This window comes from Mirounga angustirostris, unplaced genomic scaffold (assembly GCF_029215605.1).
Source record: "Mirounga angustirostris isolate CCGP_5_RB_7025 unplaced genomic scaffold, mMirAng1.0.hap1 SCAF_13, whole genome shotgun sequence".
Lineage (NCBI taxonomy): Eukaryota > Metazoa > Chordata > Mammalia > Carnivora > Phocidae > Mirounga > Mirounga angustirostris.
This window is the reverse complement of record NW_026991721.1, coordinates 33,075,989-33,094,115: the sequence shown is the minus strand read 5'-3', so window position 1 is coordinate 33,094,115 and position 18,127 is coordinate 33,075,989. Positions and strand designations below refer to the sequence as shown.

At 35.9% G+C, this 18,127-nt stretch overlaps 1 protein-coding gene across 1 annotated transcript in view; it reads left to right on the top strand.

Moving 5' to 3' along the window:
* Positions 1-10,939, top strand: part of LUZP2 (leucine zipper protein 2) — a 251,799-nt gene extending 240,860 nt beyond the window's left edge. Inside the window, exons 9-10 of the mRNA XM_045895281.3 lie at positions 8,740-8,826; positions 9,586-10,939. Coding sequence (XP_045751237.2) covers positions 8,740-8,826; positions 9,586-9,690 — 192 coding nt within the window. The 3' untranslated portion in view covers positions 9,691-10,939. The remainder of the gene's footprint in view (positions 1-8,739; positions 8,827-9,585) is intronic.
* The last annotated feature ends 7,188 nt before the right edge of the window (positions 10,940-18,127 follow it).

Here is an 18,127-nt window from a genome sequence, read left to right as displayed (position 1 = left end):
TAGGCACTATTCCAACTTAAAATCACATTTTTAAATGAACATGTATATTTTCCTATAGGGAAACCATATATAAACAGTTCTTCTATAGATGGTTGTAGCTCATTGAAAAGTGACAGAACAGCCACGTCCCCCAAGAAAGAAGAAAAAGAAGAAAGAAAGGCGGGGTAAGAGGGAGAAGAAGACAGAGGGAAGGAGAGAAGGCAGGAGTGGGAGAGGAGGTGGAAGAATGGATAGATAAAGAGATGAGTAATTTCAGAGCTGGAAAGGCAGACATATAGACATGTGTTATGTGTTATTTGAAATCAACAAAAATGTTAAAGCGCAACAAAACTCTCTCTTTTGTTCTCCCCAACTTTATTGTTTTGTCGGTATTAAGAGATTATTTCTGTCTGTTTTACATGGCACTTCTTATGCATCACTGTGATTTGAACTGTATAATTTTGTATTATATGTTTTTAGCTTATTAATATTAATTATATTTTCATATTAATATTAATAAATATCCCACAGATGTTGTCTTAATGACTTACAAAGTATTTCATCTTATTATTTTATCATTATTTAATTAACCAGCTTACTTACATTTAACCATTATTTTGTTTTCTTTTTTACTGTTATACAAATCCCAAATTAATACTTCTGAGTGAAAAGGTTTTCTTCTTCTTCTTCTTCTTTTTTTTTTTTTTTTTTTTTTTTAACGTGGATCGTTTTCTTCAGAGAGACACTATCCCAAGTGAAATATACTGGATCATGAACATATTTAAAAACCATTGTATCTATCTTATTAAAATATTTTCCAAAACATCTGTATTAATTTATTTCCACATCGGCATTGTAAAAAAGAAATACAGAGATTGAGAGAGAGAGAGAGAGAGAGAAGGCCAATTTCATCATGCTGGAGCCAACAGTAAATGTATAATTCTTGTTTGTTTCCTTGTTTGACAGAAAAAAATAGCTTACGATTGTAATGATGACATAATTTTTTAGTGTAATTAGGTCATATCATTTTTCTTCAATGACATGAGAATGGCATTGTATTAATACAAATGCATCTGAAAAAGTTCACGTAGAACTACTTTTCCTTCCAAACTGTGTGAGCACATATATCATTATGTAAATAATTATTTGTTGCAAACAGTATCACGGAGTCTGCTATGATACAACAATAGGTATGATTTATTGAGTATCTCATATGTATCAGGTACTTTGTTCTAGGTGGCTTACAAATTCGCTATTATCTTCATTATCATCATTGCTACTACAATACATTTAGATCTTAGTAGTAAGAGGCCCTGAGCTCAGTGTTTTAAATCATTCTCTTATGTAATCCTTACAATCACTTATAAAATAACATTGTTCTACATTTTACAAATATGGATGTTTAGATTGAGAAAAAAATGAATCACTTGTCGAAGACCATGAAGCTAGTAAGCCATAGACTTAAAGATTTGAACATTGGTTAAGACAAACTTCTTAGCCTACAGGTTAAACCACTACCTTATTCTCTTTAGTCATAACATCTCTTGTATAAAATAGCACTTTTCACTTCTTTCCAAGATTGACGGTTCCGTTCCAGGTTGTACCAGAAAGAATTAAAAGAATGAAAGTCAATAATTATTCTAGGTAGTATTGGGGAACGAGGCAAAAAAAAAAAAAAAAAAAGTGTGACAGAAAGTTCTGTATATGTGTATGTATTTAACAACAGTAATATAAAGAAAATCTATGAACCTGAGTAGGTGACAGCAGAGACTCCTTCTCTTAATGCCCAGCCATTTGTCTTCTGAGGCTTTGCTGTAGTTCATCAAGGTGAGTGTGAAGGCCATGCTCCTATATCACATCTCACTTGTTTAAGAAAACAGTCTCCAAATCTCTCATCCCATCAATCTACCCAGTCTTCTGTACTTTATAAGCAATGGGAAATCACAAATTTGTGTATGGGGGGTATTTTTCTAATTTGTTTTGATTTGATTGATTTTTTGTGCAGTAAGTTGGCATGATGGAATATATATTAGGGAGACATTTCTAGAGGCTGAGTGGCAGATGGATTGGAGAAAACAAGGTTAGAGAGAATTGGATAGTTTAGTTCAATAATCTTGGAAGGAAATAAAGGGATAAACCCCATGATCTCTGAAAGACAGAGGGGATTAGAGTCTAACATACTGAATTATTTTAATAAAAAATGGTTTACAGACTTACCCATGGAAAAACTGTCAGCTGCTCTCATCTGCAAGTTTCCCAATTTTGCGAGCTAAGATAACATAATCCTCAAGCAAGGACCTTTCCTGAATCTATATGTAGCAATTAAACTATATTGTATTGTTCTTGTTGTTGTTCTTAGATTCTGGCCAATGCCTATGAAGGGAAAAGTCTCAAGATTTACTATCTCTTGAGTTGAGTTGTGATGAGAAATTGAACATGTTTTGATGACATGTAGTGTCGAAGTTTCAGGCACAAAATGCAAATCATTTGAATAAGGAATTTTTTTGTTATTGTTCTTTCAGTTGCATAATTTAATTTATTAGTAAGGGACTTGTGACATAAGTTCTGAAACTCCAACTCCAGATATTTGAGTATTTAAACCTAACTTCTGAAAAATGTAGCCAAGTTTCAACTTTCTGTCAGCCTGGTGAGAGAAGGAAAAGGGAGCTGCCCTGATGAGTCCTGGGGGTCTCCAGAATAGTGCAAATGAAAGAAAAGTGCTTATAAAAATGGCATAGATTCTGGAACTTTTGCGGAAGGAAGAAGGTTCTGCTGAGGCATGGAGGGTTTTGTTTTGTTTCGGTTTGGTTTGGCTGTTTGTTTTTTAAAGATCTGTTTATTTGATAGAGAGTGCGCACGTGCACGAGTGGGGGGAGGGGCAGAGGCCTAGAATCTTCTCGCAAACTCCCCATTGAGTGCAGAGACCAACGTCAGCGCGGGGCTCAGTCTCATGACCCATGAGATCATGACCTGAGAGAAGGATGGCGTTTTTAAGCAAGTGTTATATGGACTGATCACTTTAAAGCCCTACTAATGAATCTCTATCTTTTTTTTTTTCAAGATTTATTTACTTATTTGTCTGAGAGAGAGAGAGCGTGCACACAAGCAGGAGGAGTGGCAGGCAGAGGGAAAAGCAGGCTCCCCGCTGAGCAGGGAGCCCGATGTGGGACTCGATCCAGGACCCTGAGATCATGACTGAGCCAGAGGTGGATGCTTAACTGACTTAGCCATCCAGGCGTCCCTTTTTCTTTTCTTTTCTCTTTCTTTTTGTTTTCTTTCTTTCTTTCTTTCTTTCTTTCTTTCTTTCTTTCTTTCTTTCTTTCTTTCTTTCTTTCTTTCTTTTTTAAGATTTACTAATGAATCTCTTTAGATTCCAACATAGAGAAAGCATTAACTTGTAAACTTCCTTAGACTGTAGGCATATCATTGCAGGATATTTAGTGTACCTATCTCTTCATAATTGAAATTGAGTATACATACCACTGCTTGGCCTACAGCCCTTCCATGAACTGTCCCTATTCTAGTTATCTCTCAGTAGTAACTGTCTCAGCTGTCCTCAGCACTGTTACCTTTGATGTGTTCTCCCACCATAACACTGTAACTTCTCCTTCCTCCTGCTGACTCTGTCACAAACAACTCTACCCATTACTCAGGGATGAATTCCTGTGGCTTCCTTCATGAAGAAATCCCTAGTCACCCTAACTATCCAAGAGTCATATTTTCTTCTTTTCTGGATAATACATCTCATTGATTCATCAGGCCCCGATGTGTACCTACTATTTACTAAGTTATCTTTGTTAAATGCTTCAGAAGTATAGGAGGAACTATTTTGTTGTTAAAAATTGTGTCCTTAGCTAAAACTGTAAAATGTAACATGACAATTAAAATATAAGACATTACAAAGTTAAATAAGAATGTGAGAAAAAGTAGTATGGAATCTTGGAAAGGTCCCAAATTCACTACAAGGTGGACATGGGTTTTATTGCAGCAACAATACCTTTGTGGCCTTGAGAACATTATATAGCTGTTCTCCTCATGTGTAAATATGAGGGCTTGAGATGAAGGGGACAAAGAGATTAGGTAATAAAATGTCAAGAGAGAAGGGTTATTAAACAGAGAATTTTAAGACCATGAAAGAGCCAGCAGTATTAATAGCAACAAAGTCATTGGGAGAAAAAATTGGGAAAGAGATTATCTGTTATTATTACATTTTAAAAAGGCATCTGTATATTGTGTTCACACAATTATTTTTAAATTATCACCCCCGAAAGAGTTTTTATTTATAATTTAACTACCATCTACCTTCACAAAGTGTGGAACCAGTACATTAACTATAGTTAAATTATCAAAACAAAGGTAAAGCAACACAATAATAAGATACTTAGGCTCACATGATATGACATATAGGTCTTCTGCCATAATATCTGTATTAGTTTTCAGTTACAAACTGTCATGGAGTAAATGGCTTTAAGAGACACTAATTATCTCTCATTTTCCACAGGTCAGGAGTCTGGCAAGTTTTAACTAGGTCCTGCTCATGGTTTCACAAGAGTAAAATTAAGGAGTTGGCCAGTAGCATTCTCAAGCCTGTGTTTTATTGGATAAATCTTTAAATATATCAACCTCATTTTGCATAACCTTGAAACTTCTATTTTCTCATCTTTTCTTTAAAAATATTTATTTATTTATTGGAGAGAGAGAGTGTGTTAGTTGCTCATGCCCACATGCAAGTGTTGGGAGGGGCAGAGGGAGAGAATCTTTCAAGCAGGCTCCCCCTGCCAAGCGTGGAGCCCAAATGCAGGGTTCTGACTCACCACTCCTGAGATCATGACCTGAGTTGAAACCAAGAGTCAGACACTTAACTGAGTCACCCAGGCGCCCCTCTCATCTTTTTTCCTCCCAACAAAGAACATTGTGTTAACTGTATTATTATTTTAATAACAATAATTTAATAATTATTATTTTTAATTTTATTAATTATTAGTTAATGATTATTAATTGTCGTTATTTTATCTATAGTGTCAGAAGAGAAGTATTGGTCCTAAGTGATTTTGCTTCCCTTCAAATCAGCACTCATGTCTCCATTTCCTTTTCTCTCCCCCTTCCCTCTTCCGCTTCTGTGCATGGGAATTATGTGACTGTTGATTCTGCCCCATATGTCATGTGTAATGTCAGTGGCAACTCACCATAATTGTTGGTGTATAATCATTAACGATGCTAATACTAGTATGAAGGTAGAAGAGGGAGAAAGGGGAGAATGTTTATTTTGTTAGTATTTATACTGAATATTTTTGTATATTTTCTCATTTTGTCCTCAAAATAATTCTGTGAATTAGCTCCATTTTACAGCCAATGAACTGAGGCCCAGAAATAAGTAACTTATCAAATTATTTTATCAAGACAACCAATGAATAGGGGCGCCTGGGTGGCTCAGTCGGTTAAGCGTCTGCCTTCGGCTCAGGTCATGATCTCAGGGTGCTGGGATCGAGCCCCACATCGGGCTCCCTGCTCGGCGGGAAGCCTGCTTCTCCCCCTGCCCCTCACCCTGCTTGTGTTCCCTCTCTCTCTGTCTCTTTGTCTCTGTCAATTAAATAAATGAATAAAATCTTAAAAAAAAAAAAAAAAGACAACCAATGAATAGACATCAGAGCTAAAACTCAAACCAAAGTTTATTTTACTCCAAGCATTTTAACCATTAGGCAAAATTACCTAATGTGTCTTTTTTTTTTTTTTTTTTTTTTTTTTGTCTTCCTTAAGTACATTTGTCTGGAATTTTTGGCAGTCTGGGTGATGTTGGCAGCCAAGTGAGAGGGTTCCATGAAGAAACTTCCCTTTATGTTTTCACCAAGTGAATGTCCACTTTATCAATAGCTACAAAGTTGATAAGATGCTTATTAAGGCATGATACCTGCAAGTGATAATTATGTTGCTCTTATATCTGTTGCCTCTCTGAGAAACACTAAGAATTTTATGAACGTCATCTCATGAAATTTCTACAGTGCCTGTGAGGCACAGAAAAAAATAAATTTAAAGGTAGTGTTCATTATAAGATCAAAGTATCAAAAAAGGTTTAAGCTATCTTTCAGCCACATAAAATTTTATTTAATGTTGAAGTTTAATAAGTTTTCATTGCAGATGATCAAAAGCTTGTCTGAAATAGTCGGCTGTGCTTGCATTAATGAAAGAAAAAACTCCACTGCAATTCCTGTAGTATCTTCCTCATGAGAATGACCCCAAGTGAAGCACCACACAAGACAGGGTTTTGAGGTCAAATAGAACTGGGCAATTGTTATATGTCCTTCTAAGAGATTTGTAATATATTTGTGCATTATGAAGAAGTGGATTTCAAATTTGACTGTGCATTTGAATTGTTGGAGTGCTGATTAAAAATAAAAATGCAAGCCCCATAGTCTAGGACTGAATTACCACCTAGAAGTGTTATGTTTTAATAATCACCTTATGTAATTATGTGAACAAGTCATTTAAGACCACAACTTTAAGAAATTACATGCTAAAGGCTTTGAGAAGAACTACTTTAAATATAACTGTTTAATATTCAAATAAACTTTTCCCCAAAACATGTATGACCTACAAATGCCATTATCCTAAAATATATTTTGGGAAAGCTTATACTTTGCAAGATACTTTCTGCATTGATCATGTTTTCTGAGCTTGATTTCATACAATTATTTGTTAATTTTTCAAAGGCTGAATGCCAGCATGATAAAAACACAAGCCAGCTGTATTACCACAACAAAAGTAGAGTAATTATACTATTCTAGAGAAATTTTAGATTCCAGGTCTAATTCGAACCCACAGAACATAAAAACAAGCACATTTCTTAGCTTGTGTACAAGATTCCTCTGTGCCTCTATCTAAAATTCTTTGGAATAAGGTAGTCAAGGTTTTGAGATTTCTATTATTATAGTTGTTATCTTACTTTGCTATTATAATGTAGGCTTATATAGAAAAAGGGGCTCTGTGTAACCATTTTGGAGTCTCAGTCAAATAAACCTAAATCTGATCATATGAAAAAAATCAGGCATTTATTAAAATTCTGAAGGACTAAAATATTTTCATAGCCAATGAATTTTGTAGCCAATATTTTCACTATTATTTATTCAGAGATTTCATATTGGCCCCTTGTTATCTGTTGGCATCAAGCTGGGATATACAGCTGACAAATGTTACCTCTAACTTCAAGGAACTTAAAATATATTGAGGAGCTAGGCATGCTTATACATATAAAAACATTATTAAGCGATACAGTTTTTATATGCATTGTACCTTTAGAGCAGACAAGTATGACTGAGTGCATCTAGTGGTGGAATTGGCATCCTAGGGAAGGAATGAGTAGCTGGTTGTCAGGATGTCACAATGAAGAGAGACTTTGGTGAAGGTGAGGTGGCTGGCATACATATAGGCATGGAATGGTAAAGGAGCATAGTGTGTATTCAATTAAGAGCAATACAGTGTGAGAATAGGAAGCATATAAAAATAACTTTGCTCTAAAATCTGAATTGGACTAGGTTAAGTCTCCTATAGAACCTTTCTAGTTGTCATCTACTTGTAGAATTTATAGGATGTTGGGATTTGAAGGCAACTTAGGTCTCCTCCCCGCTGTAAGATCCCAAGGAAACAAACGGACTTGTTCAAGTTCAGAGCTACCCAGTGGCCATGGACTCTTCGACTCCTAGGCTCTGTTGTACACATGGAAAGGATTAGAAGAAATCACTCCCCCCCAAAAAGAAGCATATTCTTACAATAAGCAGTTTTTGTAGTTACTTTGAAAATGTTTTTAAAATAAAGAGGAAGAAGGGACGCCTGGGTAGCTCAGTCAGTTAGGCGTCTGCCTTCGGCTCAGGTCAGGATCCAAGAGTCCTGGGATTGAGCCCCGCATTGGGCTCCCTGCTCAGCAGAAAGCCTGCTTCTCCCCCTGCCCCTCATCCCACTTGTGCTCTCTCTCTCTCACTCTCTCGTTGCTCTCTCTCTCTCTCTCTCAAATAAATGAATAAAATCTAAAAAAAAATAAAGAGGAAGGAAAAAAGGGAGGGAGGTAGAATGAGAGACAGTATGGAAAGGGAGAAGAGAAGAGAAGCAGACAAGGAAGGAAGAAAGAAAAGGAGAGAGAGAGAAAAGGAGAGAGCATGGGAGAAAGGGAAGGAAGGGAATGTCAATATTTTAACCTTGGTTAAAATGGAAATGAAGCCCAATTGGAATACACTGCCAGCAATTCTTCAAAACTGTTGAGGCTAATAAAGATGAGAATTCCTGGTTAGTAAAATATAAGATCTTATTTTCCAAAATGTAATCTTTTTTAAGGTACCGATGAGTTTTTACTAGACAGATTGATGATTATACTGTTTAAATTGCTTTGGGGCTTGCAATATTGATCTTCCTGCCGCTGTACGGACCACTGACATATTTAAGTCTTAAGAGTCCAGATGCATCACAGATATGGTAATTTTATAATTCTTTACTTCAGTTTAACTGCTTTTGCAAAGAAAGAACTTTCCACTGGAATGGAATTTTGTTGTAGTAGCTGGTTTTCATAAGCACCACTAAGATCCCCAAACCACCTGTGAGTGTTTGATCTCTCCTTTGGCTCCCACTCAGGATGTGATGAGTTTATTTTGTCCCTAGCTTGCCCTTTCAGCTTGCATCAAAGTGAAGGAAGTTTCTCAGTGAGAAGAATTCAAGGGAATTTTTCTATCCCCTCCTTCATTTAATTTAACTACAATGATCTATTTTCATTTGCAGGTTTTACAAGATGGCAGGACCTGCTCAACAAAGCACAATAACATTCCCCTAATCAATACCACTAAAGAGCCAGTGACTGCCCCAAAGGTATTTTATTTGTTTGTTTGTTTTGATTTTGTCAGAAAGAACTTGAATCCTTTGGGTCCAGTGATTTTTCTCTAGCTGAAGCAGGGATGTTGTATTGACTGATACAAGATACTTCCTTCCCCTGTGCCTCTGGACTTTCCATGACCACTGTGCCAGCCACTAAGTTTTTGGTTCAATCATCTGAGGTCCTCAGAACAAGGGTGAGGGAGGTACATCCCCCCCACACACACACACACAACCAAGAAACAAAACAAAAATAAATGGATAACAAAAAACATCTATTCCTTATGGAACAAAAAAAAATTAAAAAGAGGATTTGGGGAAACAGAGGAGATAGAAAGAAGTACATATCCCCAACAAAAACAAACAGCAAACACAATTCAGGAACTTAATTCTGAACTTCCTTCTGTACTGTTCTATATTTGACCAAAAATATTCTATCATAGCAATTCTTAGGGATCATTTCACTTAACACAACATTTCCAAACTTTTAGGTTAGATTAATCAGAGTTGAATGGTTTAGCTAAAGTGTTCTCAAAATAGTTTTTGAAATATCCACCATTTATAAATAATATTTTATGTACTTCCATGAAATAGAAGTATTAACACATTTACATTTATTTTATTTTGGTCTAGCATTCATTTTCTATATTTGTTGAGATATAAAAATTTATATTACTGTTGTTAAGATTTTAATTTTTACCTTAAACATATATTTATTTTAACTATTCTAATTGTCTTTTCTGTATTGTTTGACAGAAATTGCAAATGCCTCCTTGTACTGAATGTGAGGTGAAAAAAAACCCGGAAAAACAATTGACCAACTTTGAAGGGAGGGAAACTAGAGAAGAAAAAATACTGTAACTATCAAGAAACTGTGTTAAAAACATCCACTTATGATTGTCTTCATACTCTTTTTCAACCACAAGCTTGATAGAAATACTAAGTTTTTAAAGCATGCAACTTTTTCACAATTTTCTGTAACTTTATATAGTCTACAAATTTTCCAGAAGATTCCAGGCCAATTATGATCCTTAAGCAATAACCTAATTAAAATGGATATCCACAGTCATAAATAGTCATTGTCATCAGTAAATTGCCCAGCATAAATTGGTCAGTTTTGAACTCAAATGCAGTGAACAACATTTAATTCTTCTGGTTCATTGGGTATCTAGTACTTCTGTGATCTAGTTTTGAAATCAGCTGGAGGATGATAAAAATTTTGTGGATCCTTGGCATTTTTAGAATCCAAATTTCAACCATATCATAAAGATTCTGTTCCACGATGGCCAATGGGAGTCACTTTAAGGTTAGAATCTGTGTCAGTCTGAATATATTATTTGAGGGTGTTTATTGCCATTCTTTTTATTATTTGGAACCATGTCTAAATAATGTCAAGGCAAATCTGTCTGGTTTTTAGTCAATTAACAGAATTCATTAAACATGTTTGGTATGATGTAGACAAAATATGTGGATGAATGACTAAATTTCTGACACAATTGATAAGATCTTTTTTGGCATTCTATAGACACATCCCTATGGTTGTCTGCTGGAATTACTCCAAGTTAGGAATTGAGTTCTTTGAAATGCTTGGCAAGATTTTTTTGTGTGTGTGAAATTGGGTAGTGGAATGTGGGATGACAAGAGGGTTGCAAAACAGAAATATGTGAGCAAATAATACACATTTTAAAATGGGGATTTGATGAAAGTAAAACAGCCATGTAGAACCAATAAACCCAGATTTGTATATTTTGAAAACAAATGTATTATTAAAACAAGTCAACAGCTGTGATCATCGCTGAAGTTGGGTCTCTACGTAGGAATACACTAATCAAATAAATGCACTCCTGAATAATCTGAATGTAGCTCACAAGCAACAGGAATTGATACGTGAATAATTGTCTGATTGATAAGACTGGTATAGCATCAGACTTAAAGACTCAAATTAATGGGTTAAATGATCCAGTTAAGTTGTCTGCACTGAATATATTCACTTCTACTGGCTAGACCCATTTTGCAAATGCACAAAGCATATAAAACAGTTGGTTTTATAGAATGGATCTGCCAAGGCACAGTTAATATATTTGGAGCACTGTATCCTGGCAGGCTGTCTAAGGAGATATTGTTAATTTAAGAGAGGAAAGGAGGGAAGAAGGGAAGGAAGGAAGGAAGGAAGGAAGGAAGGAAGGAAGGAAGGAAGGAAGGAAGGAAATCTTTAATCAATAGATGAACTTAAATTCTGATATATAATGGCACACCTTTGATCACAATGACATATTCCAAGAAATTTAGTGGAAGGAAGGAAGGAAGGAAGGAAGGAAGGAAGGAAGGAAGGAAGGAAGGAAGGAAGGAAGGAAGGAAGGAAATCTTTAATCAATAGATGAACTTAAATTCTGATATATAATGGCACACCTTTGATCACAATGACATATTCCAAGAAATTTAGTGGAAGGAAGGAAGGAAGGAAGGAAGGAAGGAAGGAAGGAAGGAAGGAAGGAAGGAAGGAAGGAAGGAAATCTTTAATCAGTAGATGAACTTAAATTCTGATATATAATGGCACACCTTTGATCACAATGACATATTCCAAGAAATTTAGTGGAAGGAAGGAAGGAAGGAAGGAAGGAAGGAAGGAAGGAAGGAAGGAAGGAAGGAAGGAAATCTTTAATCAATAGATGAACTTAAATTCTGATATATAATGGCACACCTTTGATCACAATGACATATTCCAAGAAATTTAGTGGAAGGAAGGAAGGAAGGAAGGAAGGAAGGAAGGAAGGAAGGAAGGAAGGAAGGAAGGAAGGAAGGAAGGAAATCTTTAATCAATAGATGAACTTAAATTCTGATATATAATGGCACACCTTTGATCACAATGACATATTCCAAGAAATTTAGTGGAAGGAAGGAAGGAAGGAAGGAAGGAAGGAAGGAAGGAAATCTTTAATCAATAGATGAACTTAAATTCTGATATATAATGGCACACCTTTGATCACAATGACATATTCCAAGAAATTTAGTGGAAGGAAGGAAGGAAGGAAATCTTTAATCAATAGATGAACTTAAATTCTGATATATAATGGCACACCTTTGATCACAATGACATATTCCAAGAAATTCAGTGGTTTGGAGAAATGGCAGACTATCATAAATAGTATAAGTATTATTGTGATATAACCATGTAGCAGTTATGCTTGTACAGTAATTCAGTGTCATTTATCAGTATTTTTTTTTTAGACTGCAGGCTATCCAAGAAAAAAGAGAATTTATTTTATAGATGGTCCTTAGAGGTTTCAGATGAAGTGACCAGGATAGAAGAAAAAAATCAAGGTCCAAAGTTCCTCTGACTCCTCAGCTCTAATATTGCTAGTTTCGGAGTTCTATTCCTTATAATTTCCCCACTGTCCCCCAAAACCCTAACCATCTCCAATGACTATAAAAGGAGAGCTGCTAATTTAGTTTTAATTTAGTTTCACTTCCCCACACCCTCCCTGTGCTCCAACTTCCCTCCATCGACCCTATGGAAAGTTAATCATCATTTCACCTTAGCACATGTTTTGAGGCACCTTTGGAACTAATAAAAAGAGAATCAAGCTGATATTTTCTGAAACTTTTATAAGATGGCTTAATATTAATCAAATTTGAACAGTTTCATTTGTAAATTATTTTTCCTATGCTCTATATCTCTAATATGTGACAATAATCAGTGTGTTTCTCTTAATTACTGGCATGATCAAGTGGGATTTCCATAAGTATAATGTATAGATTTTTCTTTAACAATAGATGGCATTATGCATCCTGCAGAGTTTACTGTGGTTTATGCATTGCATTATTTGTTTCAAAACAAAAAAGAATCATAGCAGAAGTGCTTTATAAAGATTTTTAAGAAAAGTATTATGGAAGTTCCTTTTAATAGTCAAGCACAGAATTCCTTTTTTTTTTTTTAGTATGTTATGTGACTTTAATGAATGCATTTTATTTTTCTCAATCCTTTAATTGCTTTAAAATAGCATCCAAAATGTTTAAAATGCTTTACTTACATTTGCAGCTTTGTCCATAAAAGAGATGCTGTCGTTTATTATTTCTTTTAATCAACAGCTAGATAAATTGATGTTGTTTTCGAGGAGTTAACATTCACAGCCTAACTAATCTCATGTGGAAGAAAATATTAACTGGTAGTATGATTCTATTATGTGCCTATAATGGTAAGCAGTAAAAAATTACTTAAGATTTGCATAATATAAATTGACTCCTATTGAGAAACAAACATACTTTCCAATGGAATAAACTTGTTTAAATATAGGTACTAAAGAAACTAACAGAAACATATTTCTCTAGTTATTTTAAAATACTAATCAATGCTATATATCCATTCTAAGTCAGGAATTTGTTTTGGACTTTGTTTTTCCTTTTATATGCATTACATTATATGTAAATTGGATGAGTGCCTAAAATGTATAAGACCTGAATGCTGACTGTCTATCCAATGCCAACATGCTCAGAAGAAAAGTGACTCATTCAGTAACTCCTCTAGATGTGGTTTTCTGTGTGATCTTAAATCTCAGAATACTGAATATACTAGATGGCTAACTTTTTTTGTTGTTCTTTAAGCAGATATTTAGCATTATAATGCTATTTCAGACACAATTCTGTTTCATAAAATATACTGAATTACAAGTCCAAAACAGTTATGTGAGAAGCAGACATTTACTGTTTTAGATTACAATGTGGATAGCTGGATTAAAACAGTATCTGTGAACTTTGCTCTAATGGAATCTTATTTTTATAGCTCAGGTACTGTAAGTAGCACTAATTGCCACAGAGGCTGAAATGATTACTGATGCCATAGAGTAAGGTAAGCCAGCCAGACCTAGAGAGTTATGAAAACATAGACTTGTTTATTTAGGGGACATTTTCTTAGTCACGTGTACAGTCTTAAATTTCCCCAAACTATTTGTTGGATTATGTTATATAGTATTAATGGTCAATGATGAAGAATAAAAGTTACTGAAAGATGGCCTATTTTTCCTCAATAAAGATTTGTTACCAAGACTACAATGTATATCCTCCTACATCAACTAATTGAAAAAGCAAATATTGACATTAAAAATAGTACCTGCTTATATGTATCAAGAGCTAAGGACTTTTTTTGAAATGTCACCCTGGGAGTATCTTCAACCTCTTTTTGCCAATGGCTCAGAAATCTTTCATTTTATTTAGGGGTGTGGTTTTTTTTTTCACTTTGTTTATTTTAATAGAGTTCCATGGTATCAGAGATTTTTGTATTTTTGTTTGCAAATGAGTTTCAAGTGCTCAGAGATAGCTACCTCATAGAAGGTGCTCAAATATTTGTTGAATGAATTAATTCAGAACCTGAAGCAGCAAGGGAAGAAAAAAAGAAGCAGAAGCGAGCATATTCTAGTGTGATCAGGAATCAGTCATAAGATGTAGTCTTTTAGGAAGAGAAAATACACAAAATGTTTTAGTTTGGGTTTTTTGTTTTGTTTCTAAGCTATTTTTTCTTGCTTTTTTTTTTCTTTGAGAGATTTATCCATGGGCTTGTGCCTATGACTTTAAGCAGAAGAGACGTGGCATTTCTGGATGGATTTTGGAATGCTGCTCAATGTAATAGCCACAATTCACCTGGCATGTGTGTGTCTTTAGTTGGAATCTAGCTTTGACATTCACCTGGGTTTACACGGGCCACTTGATTTCATTTAGTATTTAAGTTTCTAACTTCTTGGGCCTTAAACTGTTGGACTTAAATCAGAAATTCTCCTGTGCATTCTGCACCATTCTGCAGTTGTATCTGCTCTCCTAGTCCTTTAGCAGACTCAGCTCCCAAGGCTGCTCAGGAGGTAAATGCACATCTAAAAGATGGGGCTCTGGACTCCACAAACCCTCACCTTCAACTAGAGTATCTATTCTTTCATATAATTGATTTGTTGGGCTTACACACCCTAAACATACTTTTTTTTTTTTTGGCCATTTATACTGTATTTATTTGGTGTGTGTGAAGTTAATTTTTTAAGAGAGTTTTTTTTTAGATTAACATATAATGTATTATTTGTTTCAGGGGTACAGGTCTGTGATTCATCAGTCTTACACAATTCACAGCGCTCACCATAGCACATACCCTCCCCAGTGTCCATCACCCAACCACCCCCTCCCTCCCATCCCCTCCACTCCAGCAACCCTCAGTTTGTTTCCTGAGATTAATCTCCCTCTCTGGTTTCATCTTGTTTCATTTTTCCCTATGATCCTCTGTCTTGTTTCTCAGATTCCACATATCATATGATACTTGTCTTTCTCTGATTGACTTATTTCGCTGAGCATAATACCCTCTAGCTCCATCCACGTTGTTGCAAATACTTTTAATGAAGAAAGGGAGTCCAAGTTTAATGTGATTTGAAAAATCACTGACTACAGTAATCTCTACGATCCCTTCTCCCCATGTGTTCCTTCAGTCAGCCAGTCATTCAGCTATTCAAAAAATATCCCTGTGTCTGCCATTCCACTTTCTGTCCAAAATAGCACTGGCGAAAGGAGTAATTGTGAGCACTCCTATTGCACTTAATGTTCCAGCCCCTTCTTATAGAGCTCTTTAAAAGATTATTAAATATTCTCTTATGTGAGACCGATACTGCAGTTATCCTTATCTCACAGAGGAAACCGAGGTAGAAAAATACTAATCGAATTGCCCAAGATCGCACAGCTGGTAAGAGGAAGGGGTTTGTTACAGACGCGGCAACGAGTTGCTGGAATCCATGTGCTGAGCTAAGTAACCACGTTGCCTCTCCTGCAAAAGCCAGAGTCCTGCCTTCAGGGAGCTTACGGTTTAGAGAGGGAGCCATCACAAATGAAGGAGGCACACAGCTAAATGAATGACTGTATAGGAGAGGAAGAATTTTTGTCCTCTTGCCTTTCATTTGGTTTAAGAATTAAATGGACATGAGACAGATTAACCGCAGGGAGAAAGAAAAAGTTTTCTTACACGTGCTTAGAGACCCAGTCATGAAATTAAAACCTAAAGAGATGACCAAAGCAGGCAGGTTTTATCCTTTTTAGACAAACAGGCAACAAATCTGTGCCTAGAATTGACCCGACAAAACGAACAAACAAACAAACAAAAAACAACAACAACATTGAGAGCTTCAGTTGATAAGACATTTGAAAACAGAATTTGGGCTGGGATAGTAAATTAGTAAAAAGTCACAAGGGTTGTTTATACAGTCTTTTTGGCTCTGAATTTCCTGTCTCTGGTGATAAGGATGTATCTTTACCTCCTGGTACAGGGAGGGTAACTTTCACATGAGAGATTTATTTTCTGTTTTCTGGAGACAAAGTGTGGGGAGGGTCACAGAATTCTTTCTGCATGGCTATTTCTTAAGGGACTTTAAAAAAAAAATCATCAATATGCCAAAGTGGCACATTTTGGGGTAGACAGCTCTTGGCCCCTACAACTGCTATAAAAACAAAACTAAACAAAACAAAACAGGGTTCTCTTGACAACATACCACAAGGCAGTGGGGGGAGTGAATGCATCTTGTCTGTGTGAAGTCTTCACTGAGAAAATCATATTAAACTAAGATTGATGAATATATTTTGCATGGTGTCCCAAACTTCAAAAAATAATTTTTATAGTGTTCACAGATAACTAGCTAACAATATTTGAAAGTGAATACTTGAATTCAAATAACCAGGTAATTGTGAGTTGGTGCTGTTCAAAAAACAAAAGGGGAAAATTTCTGTTGCTTTCTGTTCCCTGAAGACATATGAGTCTGTTAGGTATAGATGACAATGAAATGTAGGTTTCTTCCATGGAATCCTTTCAAAGAGGTTTCTTCTATTTTCTTCCATAAAAAAATAGAAATTTTATTTCTCAGCCTTATAGGTGGGGTAGCATCTCTCTCTCTCTCTTCCTCCCTCCCTCCCTCTCCCTTCCCTTCTCTCCCCCTCCCCCCACTCAGAAAAGCCATACATTTGATAGCAAAATGATTGATCAGGGTGTCTGTGCAGTACTTCTCTAATCCCATGGTAGCATCTGCATCAGAAGTAAAGTAATTGTGGTATGTTTTCCCCCTTCTCCCCCTTTTTGTATTCTCCGCTCCTTAAATTCCTTAGTTCCTTGGAGAACACCATTTCACTTCATGTCCTGCAGACACAGTAACATCTTGGGAAGGTCATATAATGCAATATATTTATTCCTAGAAAATCAGGCTCTATTTGAGGCTCCTGGAAGAAGCAGTTGACCTCTGCACTTGATTAACTGTCAAATGAGCATACGTTCACAGGCAATATCTCTACCAAGGGTGAGAAGAAGAAAGAGTAATCTATAGTGGGTCAGGTCCTTTTTCTGACTCTGCTTATCTTTACTCCTTTTTCATGATAAAGCACCCTTTGTGAAAGTAAGTCAAGAGATCGATATTCAGCGGACAATCCCAGCTCAAATTTAGAAGATGCAGCAGAATGGAGCAGAGGATGAACACCCCTGATAAGTTCCTGTTCAATTGGCAGCACATTGAAAATGATAAGTTGGTGCTTTTTCCTCTGCAAATTTCTGTTTTACCCCTTTATACTTCTTCAGTCTTGATCCCAAAACTTCAAAGATTTTTGCATCAGAAATCCTCAAAGCGGCTCCTCAAGACTTTCCTTGGAATAATGTGTCAAGTATGTAAATCTTGGGGTCCACTTGGCAGAGCGTCCACATCTTTGAAATGGTCATGTTGCCCACATGATGAACTCTGCTGCTGTCAGTTGGCTTCTGAAAGCCACTGAGAATGACCGGAGGTGACTCTAACACAGTGGAAAAAGAACAGTACAATACGGGTAAGAGGAGCAGGTCATGAAGAGCATATTTTAAAATCTATTCTTCCAACCCCTGACCTAGAGCCTCCTTAAGTAGATGTGGCATAAATCAAATAGAATGTATTTACTAGATCGGTTTCTGGCCATTTGTTACACAGCATATAGGTACATAATTTAATGCCTACTGGAGCAATTAATGTTTGCGAATTTGAAAAAGATATGATATAAAGAATAAACATCCTCTGAGTAGATGGAACTGAGGACCAGAGAGGTGTGTTGGTAAAAGTAAATTAGATCATCATCAAGTTGCTGAAATGAACTCTTGATCGTACTTGACAAAGAATACACCTTCTCTTATTTTATCCTCCTGGTTGTAAAATGAGCAGCTTGTTTTTGTGTTTGATGTGTGTATGCATTTTCACCCTGATAGGATCAAAAAGAAAAGAAGGTAGGGAAATAGGAACCCCGAAAACAATTATCCTCTTGCTTCCCATAATGG